The sequence below is a fragment of the Eumetopias jubatus genome, unplaced genomic scaffold (genome assembly GCF_037043125.1).
Source record: "Eumetopias jubatus isolate StellerSeaLion01/CBP00866 unplaced genomic scaffold, mEumJub1_p1.0 scaffold_3, whole genome shotgun sequence".
NCBI classification, from domain to species: domain Eukaryota; kingdom Metazoa; phylum Chordata; class Mammalia; order Carnivora; family Otariidae; genus Eumetopias; species Eumetopias jubatus.
This window is the reverse complement of record NW_028274809.1, coordinates 117,839,195-117,860,884: the sequence shown is the minus strand read 5'-3', so window position 1 is coordinate 117,860,884 and position 21,690 is coordinate 117,839,195. Positions and strand designations below refer to the sequence as shown.

Below are 21,690 nucleotides of genomic sequence, written 5' to 3'. Positions count from 1 at the left end.
CTAGGACTACTGGACCCAGTGGTATTAGGGACAAACCCTCAGGGGTCAGTCACTGGGATGCATAGGTCTGTTTGGGCTACACTAAATGGCACCAAATCTCACGGCAGGTTTGGAGCTTCCGTGGCTGCTTTGTGAGTGTTTGGGACTCCTGCCCGCTGGACCACAGGCTGCCCTTCTGCTTCTTGCCATCTCCATCTTTGCCTCTGCTAGCTCCTTCCCTCCCTTCTGCCCTCCACTGTGGCTCCTTTGATTGGCATGACAGTGCTTATGACAAAAAATAAATGGATTCTGTGGGAGAGCTGAAAAGCTGTTTCCCTTGGCAGGGAGCTCTCCGGGGTTCTATGGGGAGACTGGCGGATACCTGTTTCTTCAGTTTCCACATAAGCAACTTTTAACCACTGCTATTTTAGATCGTTTTCCAATATGATAATGGAATTGCATCCTACTGACAAGAAGGAAGGCAGACCATAGGGAAAAGCAGAGAACTGTAGAGAGTGCAAGAGAAGAGGGATAGTCCTTAAGGGACCAACAGATCAGTAAGTATATAGCAGAGGCAAGCTCCCATTCCCACATCAGAGGGGAGGGCTGGCTCTGTAAACCCTCCGCCATAAGCCAGGGGCTGTTTTGTCTGTGCTGAGTTCTCTTTGATCTCATTGTCTTCCTACCCCCTACCCTGAAAGTTCTGTTTAACAGGTAAGAGCTAAACTTCTAAGACTTCTCTTGGAGAAGCTCCCCTTCTCTGTTGCATTCACGACTTGCTCAGAATGCCCGGTGGCACCTGTGTTTCTGCAACAATCCCCACCGCCACGTTCCATCCACGCAACTCGTGGTGGCAGCTGTCCCCTGGCCGGACACTTAGAGTCTTGGCCTGAGGACCAAGGACGACTTAAAAACCCTCAGTAAAGGGAACCCTTCATTAGCACATCGTGGCCTTGTGGCCCCATCCTGCAGAGGATCCAGTGAGTACCCTGGGAAGTCAGACCACTAAGTATTGGTGCACTCATCACAAGAACTCTGCTGCAGAAACGATAAACACCCACAGATGGCATAGAAATCACATCATGTTTCTAAAGCAAATGCCAAACGCTCCTGGATTATATGTATCTCTTCCACATCCCCTCACATGGCCATTTCTTCTGATCAGATTCATTAAGTGTGTAAGTGCCCCAGGTACTGGGTGCTGCCGAGAATGCCAGGAACTGGGTGTTTACCCTCACCAGTCTATTGCCTAAAATATTCAGGCAACAGCTGAAGTCTGCCTGTAATTCACCAAAGGCAAGGTCTCTTCCTCAGCCTCCTCCTCCTCTGCTTTTAGAGAAAACCTGAAGGTTGGTACTGATTTCAAAGCGCTCCCAATGTATTTCCTTTTAAATGTGTTGTATTTTCTTTAAAAGAGGTGTTTACCAGGCACCCTTACCTTAAAATAACCTTGTAATAGTTGCACCTCAAATGTTAATCCATTTGGACACAAAACTATGGGCACCCATCCACAGTGCAGAGACAGGGAAGGCTCCCTCCTGCACAGATATGTGAACAGCAACAACGTGTCTAACAGAGCAGACTTAAAATCCAACTGGAGCCCAAATACCTACATGGTACTTTCATCAATAAGATCATTAAAATAATACTTACATAGTGGATGAAAAAAATTATACCACAAGTGGGAAAAGGATACAAAGTAGCATGTGCAGCATAATTACAACCATTTTTCAAAAATCAGTGACATAGACAAAAAAGGATGGAAGAAAACTAAGACGCTGGTTTTTGTTTTGTAAGCTCTAATGCGGGAAATGCTTTGCTTATGGTAGTCTCCCTTCTTTTTTCTACGAAACTAAAAATTATCTTTAATGAGCAAATATTTCTTTTAAAAGCTTATTTTGATGTTACCTTTTATCTGTTACTTAGAAGGTAGTTTTAGTTTCCTTTGGAAAAGGATCCTTTTTTTAATGTCATTTATTACTTATTGGTACAGAGATCTGCTGTTCTTTGAGGCCAGTAAGCCATGTAGAATTCCTAAATAGTTCCAGGCCAACAGAGCGCCTGCTTCCCTCCCCCCACCCCCTCCACCCCGACCCTGCTCCCCCACAGCGACTTATCTGGTCACTTATCTGTTCAGAATCACGTGGCTTGTTTTTACAAAGCCCCCAAGAACAAAGCAAACATCTAGGTTAAACACACTTAAATAAAGCTGTACTCGATGAAAAACCGCTTTGAATTTTTTCAAAACCATTTGTTCCAACCACGGTATTTGTTCCAAATTAAGTAAACATTGCTAAAAGAAATCATACAAAATCTGCATTTCTTTTTAGGCCCAGGGCAGGATATAGTTCTTCTAAAACTTCTTGTGTGTTTTTCTCGATTTCCCCTTAACACTCTACATTTTTAGGAAGTGAAGATAAAGTGATGAGGAACAGAGCCTTGAGCAGGGATTTTTATGTAAAGGGTGCCTTTTATTGATCTGCAGTTTACAGTGATGTCACTAATCAGCTCTGTGCTCCATGCCCAACCAGTCATTCTCACGAATTAATGTTATTGGTGACCTGACCAAGAGGTTATGAGTGGATAATCAATTACAGTCACACATCCATCATTATTTTGAGGGGAGGGAAGCTTCGAGCTCATGTTGGTTGGGCATGCGGACTGAGGCCTTAGGCGGTGGGACAGGGAGGAAAGAGACCAGCCTAAGTAGGGTTTCTTCAGCCTGGTACTCTAGCATTTCAAGTAATCAAACACAAAAATCCACTGCAGCCCCTTTCTAAGTATCCTTCATTGCTCACCTGCAGTGGGGGTGAAGGACAGCAAGACAAAATCAAAGCCAGCTGCCTAATGAGATCCTTCCCATGTGGGACAGGTCCCAACTTCCACACCCTCCAAAGAGCACACCTGGCTTGCAATGGGACTGTAGGAGACTCAGGGCAGAAGTAGTCACCATTTAGAAGAAAGCAGGCCGGTAGGTAGGTAATCATTACCGAGCTCACTCTGAGGCCGGTATGTTTCTGGATAGAAGTTCATTTAGTTCTATTCAAAATCTGCATGAGATAATACTCCCTGCTCATGGATTGGAAGAATTAACATTATTAAAATGCCCATACTACCCAAAGCAATGCACAGATTTAATGCAGTCCCTACCAAAATTCTAATAGTATTTTTTTTTCACAGAAATAGGACAAAACTTCCTAAAATTTGTATGGAACCACAAATTCCATGGACAAAGCAATCCTGAGAACAAAAGAACAAAGCTGGAGGTAACATGGGCGCCTGGGTGGCTCAGTTGGTTAAGCGACTGCCTTCGGCTCAGGTCATGATCCAGGAGTCCCTGGATCAAGTCCCACATCGGGCTCCCTGCTCGGCGGAGAGTCTGCTTCTCCCTCTGACCCTCCCCCCTCTCATGTGCTCTCTCTGTCTCTCTCATTCTCTCTGTCTCAAATAAATAAATAAATAAAAAATCTTTAAAAAAAAAAAGCTGGAGGTAACATGCTTCCTAATTTCAAACTATATTATAAAGCTATCATAATCAAAACAGTATGGTATTGACATAAAAACAGACACGTAGATCAATGGAACAGGATAGTGAGCCCAGAAATAAACCCATATATAGAAGGTCAATTAATTTATGACAAAGGAGCCAAAAATAAACAATAAGGAAAGGACACTCTTGAATAAATAGTGTTGGGAAAACTGGAGAGCTACATGCAGAAGAATGAAACGGGACCACTTTCTTACACCACACACAAAAGTCAACTCAAAATGGATTAAAGGCTTTAATGTAAGACCTGAAACCATAAAACTCCTAGAAAAAAATCGTCAGTAAACTCTTTGACATTGGTTCTTGGTGATGATTTTTTGGATCTGACACCAAAAGCAATGTCAACAAAAGCAAAAATAAACAAGTAGGACTACATTGAACTAAAAAGCTTCTGCACAGCAAAGTAAACAATCAACAAAATGAAAAAGCAACCTACTAAATGGGAGAAGATATTTACAAATCATACATCTGATAAGGGGTTAATATCCAAAATATATAAAGAACTCCTACTACTCAATAGCAAAAAGAAATCTGATTTAAAAATGGGCAGAAGGTCTGAAGAGACATTTTTCCAAAGACATACAGATGGCCAACAGGTAAATTAAAAGATGCTCAATATCACTTATCATCAGGGAAATGCAAATCAAAGCCACAATGAGCTGTCACCTCACACCTGTTAGAATGGCTATGATCAAAAAGACAAGAAATAACAAATGTTGGCGAGGATGTGGAGAAAAGGGAACACTTGTGCACTGTTGGTGGGAATGTAAATTGGTGCAGCTACTGTGGAAAACAGTATGGAGTTTTCTCAAAAAAATAAAAATAGGACTATCATACAGCTCAGCAATTCCACCTCTGGGTATTTACCTGAAGAAAAAGAAAACATTAACTCAAAAAGATGTATGCACCCCATGTTCACTGCAGCATTATTTAGAATAGCCAAGACATGGAACAACTTAAGCATCCATCAATGGATGAATGGATACAGAAAATGTGATACGGGTCCCTTGGAGAGTTAACAAAATATGGGAAGTTTTCAATTTTTGTGTTTCTTATAAGTCATTACTTTGGTTTACTTCGGGTATTATATAAATATAAGAAAACGTATTTACATTTATTTAAAATTATTCTTGTGTTTTCAATACAGACAATATTTTCAAGACTTGTTTGTAGCGTGCTATAAGCTGCACATTTAGAGCACAATTTACGTATGTTTTGGGGCAGCTTCAGAGGTGGCCTGAGTCATCCCTGCAGCAGAAGTACCTACAGACGTCATATGAGAAGCAAACAATGCTTTGCCATGACCACGAACTTCATTTGGACTCTTGGTGCTACCAGGAAACCCACTATTTTCTCAAATCAACTTCCCTCCCACACTCTGTAATGAGAAACTCAAAGACCTGTGCTTTTCCAGCCTCTGACTTCCTTGGCTCCTGCCTGACTTGGCAGAACACAATGCCTCCTACTCTACACACATACAAGCCAAGTCTATGAGCCCCTCACCCCCTGCCACTGAATGCAGAAGTCCATGTTCATTGCCCCACTCCCCTCTTTCACTGGTTGGAGCAGGGAGCACTCCCTCCTTCCAGAGAAGGCCAACCCAACAAGTGTGCTTCAGGATCCTTTTCCAGAAAACCTTATAGGACTGATAATTCTACTGTTCTCTCATATAGTCAACCTCTCTCAACTGGACCCTTTCCTTCAACCTGCAAACAAGCAAATGTCTCTCTCACCTCAGAAATCAAATAAAACTAAACCCCTCCATTGCCTGCATATTCCCAAGTCACCTTCACAGGCAAACTTTTGGACAGTTGTCCGTGATCATCTCTATTCCTCCCCTTATGTTAGCTTGTCATTTCATTATAATCTGGCTTCATTTCCATTACTCACTAAGATTGTGCTTGTCAATGTCACCATAGATGTCCAGGGTGTTAAGTGCAAAGGAAATTTCCAGGGTCAACTGACCTGACTTGCACAGGAGAGGATGCTCTCATACTCTCTTTACTCCATCCAATTTCCCTGGCCCTCGGTTGGTCTCCTTTTCTGGCTCATCCTCCTCTAACTGATCCATTAGATCACAGCTTGAAAGTCATGGTTCTGGAAAGTCTTCCCTAATGTTCCTACATCATTATCCATTACACATTCTTAGGGCACCGCAGATCCCTCCAGGCACAGGACTGGCCAATCACGCTTTTGCATCTATGTGGGTAGCATCTGAATACTGTTTAATTTGGAGTAGGTATTTGACAACTCCCCCACAATGCCATAAGCTCCAAGAAGAAAAGAATTGGGGTCTATTTGTCCATCATTGTGTGCCTGGCCCCCACCAGGCACTCAAATATTTGTTCAAAAGTTAAATGAAAAAGGCTCTGTCTCATAGGACGATGGTATTTTACTTGGCCAATCAGATTCTCTCCTTCAGAAGCATGCCTGGGAAATACCGACCAGCCCCTTGGAAGAATGAGGGTAAAGGAGGAGATGTAAACAGAGTCCTGCTGGCTAAGAAAGCATCGGTGGTGCTGACCAAAGCCCAGGGCAGAACTCAGAGCCTCCTGCGGCAGGGGGCTATAGCCCCCAGACTCCAGGGCTGCCCCAGGTCCCAAATAAGAGCTGCCCCCAAGTTCAGGGAAGTCCTAGCCTCTCACTACTCCATATATCCTTGAAACAAACTCCATTACTTTTTTTTTTTTAAGATTTTATTTATTTATTTGAGAGAGACAGAGAGAGCACAAGCAGGGAGAGGGGCAGAGGGAGAGGGAGAAGCAGACTCCCTGCTGAGCAGGGAGCCCACCGTGAGACTCGATCCCAGGACCCTGAGATCATGACCTGAGGCAGACAACTGAGCCACCCAGGTGCCCCAGACCCCATTACTTGAGGCAGCTTAAGTGGTGTCACTTTCTTACAGCTGAGTCTAAATAAAACAGGAACTCCTCAGCAGGGAAAATTACTGGAGAAGTAGTTCTTTGTGGATGAGTTGAAATACTCAAAGTAGAAGAAATGAAAACCTAGGTGCCTTACATAACTCCCCCAAAAGACTTCAAGATCTCTTTTGAGGAGATTAGTTGTGCCCTGGAATTATTCCCAAGACCTGTGCCAAAGGCAGCAAACTTTCCTTTACAGAGATAAGGATTAACACTTACTAAAGACCCCTGACTGTTGTTTCCTGATTTGAAAGGCTATTATCTTGTGCATTGCATTTGGGACTTACAAAAATAATTTGTTTTTCTTTGCTTTCTAAAGAGTTTCATATATGAAGAAATAGATGTATACATATAAATTAAACTAGTTAATTTTCTTTTCAAACTGTAACTTACTCAGGGTTTTACGAGACATTGGAAGTTAAATGTGAAAACTATGTTTAAAGTCTAATTTATGACGTCCGAGCTTAGCCAGATCCCTAAAGGCAAAAATTCCAATGCCTCAGACTTATGACCAGATCATATTAAATTTAAACCGAGTAAATTAAAGAGAAAAAAAAATAATCCTAGTACTTTCCAACTCTACACTGGGCAATAGCAGTTACTTTACTAAATCTTTTAATGGTAGTTTGGGATGAAGTGCATGATCTTAATTTGCCTTCTGGATGAAATGATGGCTGAGCAGACCCACAGGCAAGCCCAGGTCACCGCCCCATTTTGGTTGGCAAGAAGACATGTCCTTTTACAGACTGCGTAGCATAAAAGATCTCCTCTATGTTTGATTTTTAGAGTTTTTATTTAAATTATGAATATTAAAACAAACAGGGCACCTGGGTGGCTCAGTCAGTTAAGCTTAGGTCATGATCTCAGGGTCCTGAGATCGAGTCCCACGTCAGGCTCCCAGCTCAGCTGGGAGTTTGCTTCTCCCTCTCCCTCTGCCTGCTCCCCCTGCTCGTGCTCTCTCTCTCTCAAATAAATAAATAAAATCTTTTTTAAAAAAAGATACATTTCTTTCTTAAAAAAAAAGAATATTAAAGCAAACAAAAAGTCAACATGTAGTAGATTACATCAGCCAACAGAAGACAGATTAGACAGCTTAGTTTTTCTTAGGGAGACAATGTGTGGTGACAAAAGCACAATGTTTGGCGTTAGACAGACCTGGGTCTGAATTGTGTCTCCACTATTTCCCACCCAACAGGGGAAAGTTCATAACCTTTCTGGACCTGGTGTCCTCATTGACAAATGTAGGCTGATGATGGGACAGTGAGAAAATTAAGTAAAACAACAGTTTGCCTATTATGACTGATACATAACATTTGATACTCCGTTTGTTAAATGCAATGACTTATTTGGCAAATTGCTTGCATATTATAAAGAAGAGGGTCACCACACATTTTTGTGAAACTTAGAAAGAATCCTTTTTTTTTTTTTTTGCCTTTCTACTACATCAAATGAAGAATAGAAAGTAATGCACTTTAGTAAAGGACATAATAATATGGACTGCAAATTCCATGACATTCTTGGAAACGTAAGTACTGTGTGGCCTTATCAATAATGCAATAACTTCCAGTTAGTTCAGAGGGGGCTTTTGTCAGAAAGAAGCAAGGGGACATCAAAGCAACCCTAAATATATACATCCATATTACCAAATGCTCCCCAGAAAGGCATGAGCAACCTATTCACAGGATCAAGCAGCTTCCCTCACCCTCCCTGCTGGACTTCCTCTGGTGCCTGTGTACTAGAAGCACAACTCACTAGAGCTCTGCTTAGCAAAGACAAGCCCCGAGCACACTGGGGGAGCCCACCTGCAGATTTCTTTCCCCACCCATCACCTGTGAGTTTCCACTGGCCAGATCTGTAGTTAGGATTAAGAAAAGTGAGGAGCTACTCTCCTTCCTATTCAACATCAATGCAAATTGGTAACTTGTAACAGATACCTTTTATATAGAAGGAAAAAATACGATCAAAAAGATTATTGTTAAATACAAAGAAGAAAAGGCAAAATTTTCTCATTTACAGTTGTATTCCCACCATGCAGCGGGTTTTCTCTTCCTGTTTACTTGTTAAATGAGAAAAATGAAGGAGTGAAGGAAATGAGCCAATATTTAATTTAAATACATTAATTAGGGCAGGTGATTCATGGAGAGGAATGTCTCTGGAAATGCAGGGAAGCCACCATGTGATAGTACAGGGAGTAAGAAGGGAAAACACAGGAATTCATGGGGCTGAGGCAAAGACATTATGCCTTAGGATTTGGATCACCTAGTTAACTGGAGTTGCCTGAGTAATATATCTAGAGTGAGAGATAAAAGTTTGAATGAAACAAGCAGCAGCAACATATCTGTATTTCACTCTGAGATTCAAATCAAGGGTCATAGTTGGCTTACTGAGGCACATAACAAAAGGGCTTTATATCCTGCTAGAAGCTTGATAAAAGAAGGCATGCTATAAGCCCCACCGTGGAGAGAGATTTTGCTCCATTTGCTAACTGTAGAAAGGTTTCTAAAAAAAGGCTGAGAGCCCTTCTGTTGTGTTTGTATGGAGTTCACTCACAGTGTGGCTCGTAAGGAGGAGGAGGGTCTCCGCAAGGTACGCACTCCATGTCTTGAAAACCAACAAGTTTTGTCTTCCTATAAAATCTAGAAGAGAAAAGAAAAGAATCCTCGTTAGCTCTTTCTACTAAGCTCAAAGTTGCAACAAACAGATTCATGATAAATTATCAGTCCTCTCCATTACCGGTTTTATTAAAAAAAAAAATAGCAACTCAAAGGCTTAAATACAACAGTATCTTAGACAGACACATCATTAGATGCAGTGACCATTTAAGAAATATCAATTTTACTAAACATAACTTTGTAAATTCTACTCAGCCCCACTCTACTGAGGTGGTGGTGCTGGTGAGGGAATAGGAAATCAGTGGTCTTTGGCATTTCTATTGTCATTTAAACGACAAAACCCCTCCTAAATCAAGTGCCAGTTTTTAAACACTTGAAATTCAGAGACCAAAAAAAACCAAGCAAACTATAAAAGTAATGGAAAAATTTAGGGAGATGCTTATACAGTCTTCATAAGGGGATCTAGAAGGATCTAGGCATGATAAGAAGCACAGCAGCCAGAATGGAAATCAACAGTTTTCACCACACCCCTCACCCCCCCCACAAAGACCCACACACACCCACACGCACACACATGCACACCCATACATACACACACGCATACACACAGATGCACACACACACACACACACCTGCACACCCTCCCCACACACATAATACACATCTGCACGCACACACACCTGCACACACATACACACAGACGCACACACACCCACACACACATGCACACCCTCCCCACACACAATACACACCCCCATGCACACACACACACATACACACAGACGCACACACACCCGCACACACATGCACAGCCATACACACACACATGCATACACACAGACACGTGCACACACCCACACATGCACACACACATACATACAAATGCACACACACCCACACATACACACACATGCACACATGCATACACATAGATGCAGACACATATACCCGCACACACCTGCACACACATGCACACCCATACATAAACACACGCATACACACAGATGCACACATACATACAATATTAAAGACATCTGAAGAGCAAAAATAAATAAAGCATTAGCAACACAGTTAATGGGCAAAAGAAAACTGAAAAATAGTTCTAATCATAGTATCCTCTATAACTTCAGTCTGTAGTAGAAACCTTAAAAATCACAGTGGTAAAGGTGAACACTGCAATTGAAAAACAGGCAAAGGACATTAATTCCCCAAAGAAGAACATTTCATAATTTTAAAACTGCATAGTTGAAACTCGAAAGAGCATGATGCAATTAAATTCTTAAAAATTTAACATGGAAATGTTTAACCTCATTAAACTAATCGAGTAAAGGCAAGTTGCAATGAAAAGATCCCAGTTTTACTTAGAAAACTGGGAAAGTGTTGGTTTCACCAGTGGCATTATAAATTGCTACTTGTAGGAGAGCAGCATAGCACTATGTCATCAGAACGCAATAAAATTGTTTGTATATCCTTTAACCAGTAATTTCATTTTTTCGAGGTTTATCCTAAAGAAACAATCAAGCGGGTGAAGCTGTATGTATAACAATGCAATCACAGTATTGTTATGAAAGGGAAAAACCCAGTTAGGCACAATTTCAATAATGTAACAGGAGATATGACTAACCATGGTAGTCCCAAGGCAATGGAATACAAAATGTCCTTTAAGAAACAATGATGTAGATCTCCTATATGTATTTTTTTTAACTCATGAAATAGCAGTAAGTAAAAAAAATAGGAAAGGTGAGTAATATAATTATATATTGTACAGACACATACTTTGGTATATAGCTCCTTTCAGATTTTTTACCAAAGCAGCTAAAATAATTTACACATATATATTTGCATTGAAAAAAATTGGAAAGATATTATATACCAAATATTAACAGTGATTATTTCTAAATATATTTCAAAATCTATTTTTCTATGATGAAATAGTGATATGGAGAATAAATTTGCAGACCAAGTCTATAGAGGGCAAGATAGATGTAATTATTTTGTGAAATTGGGTATTGTAGTAGCAAATATGTATGATTTATGGTTGAAGAAAAATCTGCATTTAAAACTAGGTAAATTACCTCAAATGCCCAGATACATTCAGTATTTGCTTAGCCTTCCTTTTTCATACTTCCTGATACTGAAACATATCACAAAGCTATAATAATCAATGTAGTGTGCAATATACAATACAGTGTACAATACACAATACAGTATAATAAACAGTTATAGCTATAATAATCAATATTGGCATAAAGACAGACATGTAGACCAAGAGAATAAAACAGAGAGCCCGGAAATAAACTTTCACATATATGGTCAAATGATCTTCAACAAGAGTACCAAGACCATTAAAAGGGGATGGGATAGTCTCTTTAACAAATGGCGCTGGGAAGGGGCACCTGGGTGGCTCAGTTGTTAAGCATCTGCCTTCGGCTCAGTCATGATCCCAGAGTCCTGGGATCGAGACCCACAGCGGGCTCCCTGCTCAGCGGGAAGCCTGCTTCTCCCTCTCCCACTCCCCCTGCTTGTGTTCCCTCTCTCGCTGTGTCTCTGTCAAATAAATAAATAAAATCTTTAAAAATAAAAAAAAAAGTGCTGGGAAAGCTGAATATCCACATGCAAAAGAATGAAGTTGGAACTTTATCTGACACCACATACAAAAACTAATTCAAAATGAATTAAAGACCTAAACATAAGGCCCAAAACTATAAAACTCCTAAAAGAAAACAGGAAAAACTTGATGACGTTGAATTTGGCAATGATTTCTTGGATATGACATCAAAAGACAATCGAAAGGCATATGTGAAACAGACAACAAAAGGAAAGATACATTGGACTACATGAAACGGAAAACTGTTATGCATCAAAAGATACAATGTATAGTTATCCCCAAACTCATCAATTTGTATACATTAAATATGTACAGCTTTTTACATGTCAATTATACCTCAATAAAGTGGTTAAAAAAAGTTAAGTCACATCAAAAAAGTATTAACTGATAATAAAATAATACTTTTTTCAGTATTAAAAAAAGGATACAATCAACAGAGTGAAAAATGAACCCACATTAGAGGAGAAAATATTTGCAAATCATGTATCTGATAAGGAGTTAATATTTGAATATATAAAGAACACAATTCAACAACAAAAATCAAATAACCCGATTAAGAAAATGGGCAAAGGACTTGAATAGATATTTTTCCAAAGATGATAAACAAATGGCCAATAGGCACACGAAAAGATGGCCAACAGCAAATGTCACTCATCATTAGCAAAATACAAATCAAAACCACAATGAAGTATCACCTTATACCCATTAGGATGGCTACTAAAAACCACACCAAAACAAAACAATCAGAAAATAACAAGTGTTGGGGAGGATATGGAGAGAAACTGGAACCACTGTGCACTGTTCATGGGAATGGAAAATGGTGTAACTGCTGTGGAGAACAGTATGGCGGGAATCCTCAAAAATTTAAAAATACAACTACCAGATGATTCAGCAATTCCACTCCTGGGCTGTATCCAAAGAACTGAAGGCAGAGTGTGGAAGAGATATCTGCACATCCATGGTCCTAGCAGCACTATTCACAATAGCCAAAAGGTGAATGCAGCCCAAAGGTCCGAGGAGAAATGTACTTTCACATCCTACAGCATGGATGAACCTTGAGGACATGTTAAGTGAAACAAACCAGTCACAAAAGACAAATATTACATGATTCCACTCAGAGTAGGTATGTAATCAAATTCATATAAACAGAACGTAGCCACTGGTTACCAGGAGCTGAGGGGAGGAGGAAAAGGGGAGTTATTGTTCAATGGGTACAGAATCTCAGTTTGGGAAGATGAAAATGTTCTGGAGATCCGCTCACAACAATGTGAATGTACTGAACATTACCGAACTGTACATTTAAAAATGGTTAAGATGGTAAATTTTATGTTATGTGTTTTTTACAACAAAAATGCATAAAAAATTTAAAATAAGGTAAAAACCATAGGCCAATGTAAGAGAGCTTCCTTATTAAAGATGTATTTCTTACTAAACCCTGTAATATATACAAACTAATATTATTTATCCTTTCAGCCAGAAAATTTGCCAAATTATAAGTAACTGAACACTGACACAGTCTAAAATAGTTTTATACATAAACACTCATTTTATATAAATATAATCAGGACAAAAAGTGAAATAAAAAATGTAATATCCAATGTTTCGTATATCAACTTTTGATATGGAAATACATACATTTTCTATATCAACTATTGATATGGAAATACATACTTTAAACATTCTCTATATCAACTATTGATATACATACAATTTCTATATCAATCTTTGATATAGAAATACATATTTTAAAACTTCTTGGAAAACAAACATAGACATTTAACATTTTTAAAATAAATCTAGTGACAGAACAGTCTTGAGGTCTGAGCTTTCCCTGACAACTGAATAAAATAGCCAAAAATTTATTGATTAAAATATGGGTTTGAGCCATCATGGAAATGAGGCTAGAAATTACATCAGGTTTTGAATGATCATTAAATACGAAGTAGAAATAGCTTGAAATCCTACCTGGAAATGAGGTTGAGTGGGCACACGGAGTTGCAAGGCTCCCGTGTGTATAACCACTGCTCACAAGGAGAGATGATGCTTGGACGTTACTCTGAGAGCTGCTAACAGCAGCCGCACAGAGATTATACAAACGCACTCGGAATCTGCTCTGCCAGTTTCTTTATGCCAATGGCTTCATGGCAGAATCTAAGATTTTTTAACTTAATTCTTAAATTTAATTTTAAAATTTAATTTAATTAATTAAATTTTTTAATGAAAAATAATTTTTAACAAAATTTTCAAAACCATCAACTGACTCTCCTTTTTTCCTGTCTTGTACAAAGTGAGATTAAATAGAACCCTAAAACACAGAATATTTACTAAATTGTAAATGATATACTAACCATCATAGACATTGTGTTTTTAATTTTTAGGAGAGTTGTCTCAAAATTATCTGCCAATTTGAAGATGAAGGTACAGAAATTAGAGTTTCAACATGTAATTGAAAATATTAAGTGCATAAATAAATGTATCAATCTTGAAAAATTCTTTTACTTTTTCTTGCTTAGACTGCCATGGTTTTGGGGACACAGAAACATTTGTAACTCTGCTTTCTGACCAAATGAGGAAGGACACAAGTTTTAAAAAATAAAATAAAATAAAAGGGATCAGGGATATTTACAGGTGTCTGGTTAAACTGGCTTCTATAGTTGAACTTCAAATTTTACTCTGGGCATTCAGATAGCTAATGCAAAAAAACAAAAGGAAATCACATTGGATTCTACCTCATCATGGTTTGATGAGAGGCAGCACGTAAATACATCTTTTAGACCCCAAATTTTCTCCAACACTGAATTTGGAGAGGAATTTTTAATTGAACTGAATCCAAATGACACAGTTTGCCTAATGAACACCATGTCTGAAGAGTGCTCTTTTAAGAAAGCCTGATCGTAGGGCCACCTGAGTGGCTCAGTCATTAAGCGTCTGCCTTCGGCTCAGGTCATGATCCCAGGGGTCCTGGGATTGAGACTCAGGTCATGATCCCAGGGTTCTGGGATCGAGCCCCGCATCGGGCTCCCTGCTCCGTGGGAAGCCTGCTTCTCCCTCTGTAGGTCACTCCCTCTGCTGTGCTCTCTCTCTCTCTCTGACAAATAAATAAATAAATAAAATCTTGGAAAAAGGTTAGCTATCATCATTACTAGAAGCAGCAGAGAACTGGCAGGGGCTGGGTTATTCTTTCAGGCTGGGCCCCAGGTCCCCTTAGCAGAGAAAGGATGGGAACACAGGAGGCAGAGGAGGAGGCCGGAGGCCCAGTGCAAAAAAAAACAAAAAACAAACAAACAAAAAACAGTCATGTAAAGCTTTCACTGGCTCCCAGGAACATTAATTGGTGAGGAGGTCAAATATGTATTTCATGCTCACTGTGGATTAGGCACTCTGCTTGGCACTTTGCACGCATTATAGTCTCAATCATTCCACTAATTCTGTGGGTTGGTATTATTAGATGATCATTTGTAGGTGAGAAGAATGGGTGTCAGAGAAACTAAGGAATTGGCCTAAAGTCATTGAACATATTTGGGAACAAGGGGACTGGCCATCTCCAATTACTCAAATTGAGGGCACAGAGGACAGAGTATTCCCACACGGTACCACTACTGGGAAAAAGGCCACTACTGTCCTGCTGGGGCTGAGCCTCTGGGCAGCAGAAGACTTATCTGGGTGAGGCTGAGGCTTCAGAAGGCAGGAGTAACATCAGAAATGAAAATGTCCACCCTCTGCCTGCCTTGGGCATCACTTTTCTGGGAGCAATATGCAATTTGTTTATTTTCTTTCTGCCTCAATTTTCCTGTCTATAAAATGGGTTTCAACTTATTTACCTTCTTCACACAAATATAGTGAAGCTGGGTGAGCACTTTAAAACACTCTGGAAGGCCTGGGTAAAAGTCACTATATAATTATTGCCTGCCTTGTACATTCATGCTGGCTTAGAAAGGATGTAATTTTAAACTAATCATATAAATAAACTATGAAACATCATTCAAATGTCTACTCACTTATATATGACTTTCCCACAACTAAGCATTTACTTAAAGAATAAGCAAACATTGTAGAAGCTAGAGCCATGGGCTCAGATGACAATGAATGAGGTTAAGCATGAGGAAGCACTTCTGGTGGGAGGTCGTGGGGAGAACACACCCTCTCTCACACTCTAGCCGCATACCCCTGTGGGTTCCCTCTTTGTGAAAACCGGATCCCTTGGTCCTGTGCTTTTCCCTACTCTCTCTGCCCTGAACCTCCTGTGGACCTCCTCTTCTCCCTGCCCCACAGAGGAAGAGAGCAGATGGAGACTGACACGCTTTTAGCAGAATTGTAGTTAAGAACAGCAGAGATGAGGCGGATGTTTGGTTCGTGTTCCTCAATTATGTTTGCCTAGGGTCAAAACTCTGGGTACTGATATTCTCAGGTATCAGCATCACCTGAGGTTATAGACCGTTCCTTTTTTTTAAGTAGCAGATTACCTGAGATCTAATTCACACATATTAAATCCACCCATTTAAAGCGTACAATTAAATGGCCTTTAGTGTACTCACAGAGCTGTGCAACCATCAGAACAGTTTTAGACATTTTTATCACACCAAAAAAGAAACTCTGTACCCTTAAGCAGTCACCCCTCACTCTTCCCAACCCCCGGCCCCCACCAACCACCAGCCCCAGGTAACCACTCATTTACCTTTTCTTTGTAGATTTGCCCATTCTGGACATTGCATATAAATGGAATCATACAATACATCTTTTGTGATTGGCTTCTTTCACTTAGCATAATGTTTCCTAGGTTCATCCATTTTGTTGCATGTGTGAGTGATTCATCCCCTTTCCATCACCAAATAATATTCCCTTGTTTGAATATACTCCATTTTGTTAACCCATTTATCAGTGGATGGGTATCTGGGTTCTTCCCACTTTTTGACCATTATGCATAATGCTGCTATGAACATTTGTGTACCCATTTTTGTGTGGACAGGTTTCCAATTGTCTTGGTTCCATTCCTAAAAGCAGAATTGCTCGGTCCCATTGTAACTCTATTTTAACTTTTTGAGGAACCGCCAGACTGTTCTCCAAAGCAGCGGTACCATTTTCCATTCCCACCAATGGTGGACAATGTTTCCAATTTCTCCCCATCCTCACTAACCCTTGTCATTGTCTTTTTGGTCACAGCCATCCAGTTGGCTTTAAGTATGTGGTTTTAATTTGCATTTCCCTGATGGCTAATGGCATTGAGCATCTTTTCATGTGATTATTGGCTGTGTATCTTCTTTGAAGAAAGGTCTGTTTGAATCCATTGCCCATATTTTAATTGGGTTATTGGTCTTTTCATTATTGAGTTATAGGAGTTCTTTATATATTCTAGATAAGACAGTTCCTTATCCCATATATGCTTTATAAATTGTTCCTCTAATTCTGTGGGTTGTCTTTTCATTTTCTTGATGATATCCTTTGAAACACAAAAGATTTTAATTTTGGTGAAGTACAAGGGCTATTTTTTCTTTTAATCCTTGTGCTTTTGGTGTTCGACCACCACATTTCATACCTGTTCAGGTGCTGCACCATTGCATAATATTGCATAGGGTCGCAGTTGGCCCATCAGGCCGTTTCTCACCCTGTTTCTGCCCTTCAGGCCGAGGTTTGTCTTATCTTCTGCCCCTCAGCAAGAGCCCCAGAGCCCCACTGTGCCATTTGGCCAGAACTACTCTGATCTGTGGGCGTGTTCTGGCTAAGTCTAGTTAGAGCCCTGCCTCTGCAGTGACTGGGAGCCCGGATTCCCGTGTTAGACTCTTAGAGTCCCTGAACTCCAGGGTCACATCCACATTAGGGCCTGTCTCTGCGGTCTCTGTGTCCGCAGCGTTCTTCCCCCACACACTTACTCAGCAAACTGCCTCAACTCCTCCGAGTCTTGTTCGGAGCTCCTGTACCCTGGTCACCCACCCAAACACTGCCCTTTGCCTACCCATTGCTGCGCATGCCTAATCCGCCTTATGTGCTCTAGGGTCTCCTTCTTCCACACAAATCATCCTCTGCTACCCTTCTGCAGAATTTACGTCTTTATTATTTACCGTTTAGATCTTTCTAAAATCCTTATTAGGATATAATCTACACGTGGGTAGGGTTCTTGGCCTCTACCTCAGCAACGCCTAGCTTCTGCTTAAGCAATGCCTCCTAGCTGCTTCACAAATACCCGTGGAAATGAGCGAATGGCTGTGATTTGCATTTCTCTGATCACTAACGAGGATGAACATGGCCGTATGATCACAGGCCGCACGTGTTTCCTCTTTTGTGAACTGCCCGTCCCCTCTTTTGTCCATTTGTCCACGTTTTCTTTTTCATCGATTTATAGGAAACTCTTTAGATTCTCGTGACACTAATCCTTTGTTAGTGCGCTTATTCATTTTATTTATAACCGGCGCCCGTCACAGCGCACAGCCCACGGTGGGCACAGAGGAAGTCACGACCACCCGACAGAGGCGTTCAGGTTCCTGTTGGTGTGTGTTCACCTTTGGGAGGGAACAAGGGAAATGCCTGTTTAAAAATAATCCCATAATTATGAGGGAAAGAAATCGCCCGACGTACCCCGGCAGGCAGTCCCCACAGACGGCATCGCTGGTGACGGAACAGTTGGCCTTCTGGAAGCGGTTCACCACGGCGCACTCCAGGCACGGCTTGCATTTCTGAAAGCCCCAGTCCTCCTTGAACCGGTGCGGCCGGCATGTCATGCACTGGGCATCCTCCCCGTAGCCAAAGCCGCATTCCTGTAGGGATTAACAGGCAACAGAACGCTATTCAGACGTGGCAAGCGTGAAAAAGACGGCTGGGATAAAAGGAAGACCTGGTCTTATAATTACCGAGTGCCGGCCTTCCTGGATACAAAGGCGGCCCTTTCAGCAAGTTCAAATGTGTCTCCCACTGCTAATAATCTCTCTTACTACCGTAAGTATACTTAGTCATCCACTTTATTCAAGAAGCCACGAGCATTTGAATAATAAAGGTTCTCCAGGACCCCCACTGCTGCATTATTGCTAGCTTATGGCAGAATTATGGCACTTTCTTCTTTTCTAATTAAGCCAGTCATGGGCATGTTCAGAAACTAAAGTCAGGGAAATATCCAGACACTTACTCACTTATCGAGGCAGAAAATAAGTACTTTGATATCAACACTGACATTTTAGAAACGGGGCTAACTGTGTAAGAAATTTCCTAAACTGACAAACCTAGAAATCTAACCAGTAGAGAGCATCGTCACATGTTAGCTGTGTATTGTCTGTCGTGTGATAGCAGGAAGATTCTGACATATTTCTTAAAAGCACACTAAATTCTTGAGTGAATTAAACTGTGTGATACAAATGGTCTCAAGCTTCTCTAGATTTGAACATCAGAACACAGTACTGCTTTCCAAGGATGGGCAAAACAGATGGTTCTTTGATGCACCATAGGATCGTTTCCACAAGGTCCAGAACCAAATAAATCATAGCCTATCATATAATGTAAATACAATGCAACCACAAGTAGAATGATGTAGAGATGTGTTCGTGGTAGCTTACAAAAGTTATAATACAGAATTAGAAGTATGATCCCATCTCTTACAAAAATATTAATAATTACTACTAACATTTATTGGGTGCTTACTCCATGCTGGGAACTTCCTTAATTCATACATCTTCCAAATGAGGGAAGCACGATCATTATTCCCATTTCATGAATGGGGGTATGGAGCTTCCCAGAAGGTACGTACCTTAACCAAGGTGACATAGCTCATGTTAGAACCAGGATTTGAACCTACACCATTTAATTCTGGAGTCAGATTCTATACCCCAACACTGTAGGATCCATCTGGTACTTTAACTCTCCACATGGAGAGCATGCTGAACAAGCCCACAAACATAGCTCAGTGCAGCAGAGGGAGGAAGGACTCCAACAGAATCTCTTAGTTTCCTCACCTGTAAACTTTGGATGCAGAATGCAAATCCCCGCTAGTTCAAAATTCCCACTGGCCTATCAAATTTATACACTTAAAGCCCTTTATCTGTATTTAAATGCACAGTCAATTAAGCAGTACTTACTGGTCAAAAATTAAATCAAAACCAACACAAAGGATAGTATTCCCTAGAGTATTCCCTGTACTCAACAAACTACTGAATAAAAGATTCTAATAACACTTCAGTTCAGTTTTACTAGTTAACCCGTGCACATCTTGGAGGAGTGATACCCTCCTTTCTCTTTTCAGTCACTCAACCAACCTTTCAAATGTGTACCCTGAACATGCACAACAAAGAGCGGGGAAGGAAAAAAAAGCAGAAGGTCACCAACCTTCTGAATCCTGAGTGCTCCAACTAGACAATGTTCTAAACCAAGGCCCGGACAGCGGAAGCAAAAAAAAATTTGAAGAACTAATTCACAATTAGAATTTCTTTAAAATTGTTAGCAGGGATTATCTTGGGGGGGGGGGCGTTGAGTGAAATCATGAGGTGTTTTGAATTTTTATAATTCTGCGATCATTTAATTTTTGCCAAATAGCATCTATTACTCTGGCAATCAGGAAAACACTGAAGATATGTATTCAAAAAGAATTTCCTGGGGGCGTGGACTAGGTCTTTGCGGGGAGGTCCCTACCATTTTGGGTGCTTTGTTTATGGGCAATGCGGTTCTGCACTGGGGCAGAAGTGTGTTCTTGCTAAGTAGTTGCTGAGAGAGCCGAGTGCATCCAAAGACTCTCCTTCAGTGTGGCATGAGCCGCCCTCTCACAATCTTCCAGGACCAAAGTGTGGTGCATGTGACATTCGGAAGGGGGATGGGGACCTCGTTGTCCACAGGCTCAGTATCTCCATGTCAAAGGTTCATGCAAGAGCAAAGTTCCAAAATCACACTTTGATCTGGGCAGCTTGGATTGTAAGGAGGTCATGTGCAAGTTACAACTCAACAAAGAAAGGAAGGAAAAAGGAGGAGAGCAGAAGGGAAAACAAATGGAAAGAGAAATGAGAATGAGAAGAAGGTGTATTAACTGGGAATGAATGTCTGAAATTCTGTTTTTCAAGCGAGGCTGACATAGGAGAAAAAGTATATTATCTTCCTTCAGTGGAGCCAAAGACACATGACTTGGAACGCCAGTTCTGCCACTTGTCCAATAAGCTATTTCGGGAACTCTCTGACCCTCAGTCTCTTCATCTCTGAGATGGCGATAGTACACATCTGCCCCACAGGGTTGTTTTGAGGAATAAACAGGAAAAAAAACATATAAAGTTTGGAATCTATAAATCAAGCACAGAGTAGTCATTCACCAAATAAATGATACCTTTTTAGATTCTCTACAACCCAACAAACCAACTTTCCTGATTCAAGTATAATAAAGCCTCACTGGGGAACAAGAGGATCTTTAGACTCCAATTTTTTCTGAGTTGCTTGAAACATCAATTTACATCTAAATTATTTTTATAGAATAAAAATATGTCTACAATGAAAATGGTACATAAAATATCATTTAACCATACCTACTTGAATCAACTACGGCATTGTGTTGTAATATAAGAAACTGGGAAGCCCCGGTGTCTATATAGGCAGCTTTGTTGTTTTAATGGCCCTGCCAGGCAGTCAACTCTCATTCCTTCATTGTATCCGACAACTCACTTCCTCTCTCCATTCCTGAGAAACTAGGTGCCTATCCGAGCGGACATGGACTTGAAAGAATTGACAGACTCTTGGTCTCTTTTGAAAAATAAGGGGCATGTAAGTGTTGGGAAGATCTGTGCTTATTTTTTGATTCCTGACTGTATTTTAGGGTTTGTGTTGCACATACATGAGGACAAATTTGACCATGGTGTTTTTGCCGCATATCATCGTGTGTCATTTACATGTCACTGTACTTCATAGACTGAGGATTTCATGAAACTTTTTTTTTTTTTTTTTGGTCCATTCTATATTGGACCAAATCATGTCTAGAAAAAAACAACAGGGGCGTGGGGGTGGCTCAGTCGGCTAAGCATCTGACTTAGGCTCAGGCCACGGTCTCAGAGTCCTGGGACCGAGCCCCAC

General features: G+C 40.6%; 1 protein-coding gene across 1 annotated transcript in view; it reads right to left on the bottom strand.

Moving 5' to 3' along the window:
* TNFRSF19 (TNF receptor superfamily member 19) overlaps positions 1-21,690 on the bottom strand; it is a 64,199-nt gene that overhangs the window by 31,723 nt on the left and 10,786 nt on the right. Inside the window, exons 3-4 of the mRNA XM_028107576.1 lie at positions 18,238-18,416; positions 8,998-9,083 (exon numbers count right to left, since the gene is read on the bottom strand). Of these exons, the coding sequence (XP_027963377.1) occupies positions 8,998-9,083; positions 18,238-18,416 (265 nt within the window). The remainder of the gene's footprint in view (positions 1-8,997; positions 9,084-18,237; positions 18,417-21,690) is intronic.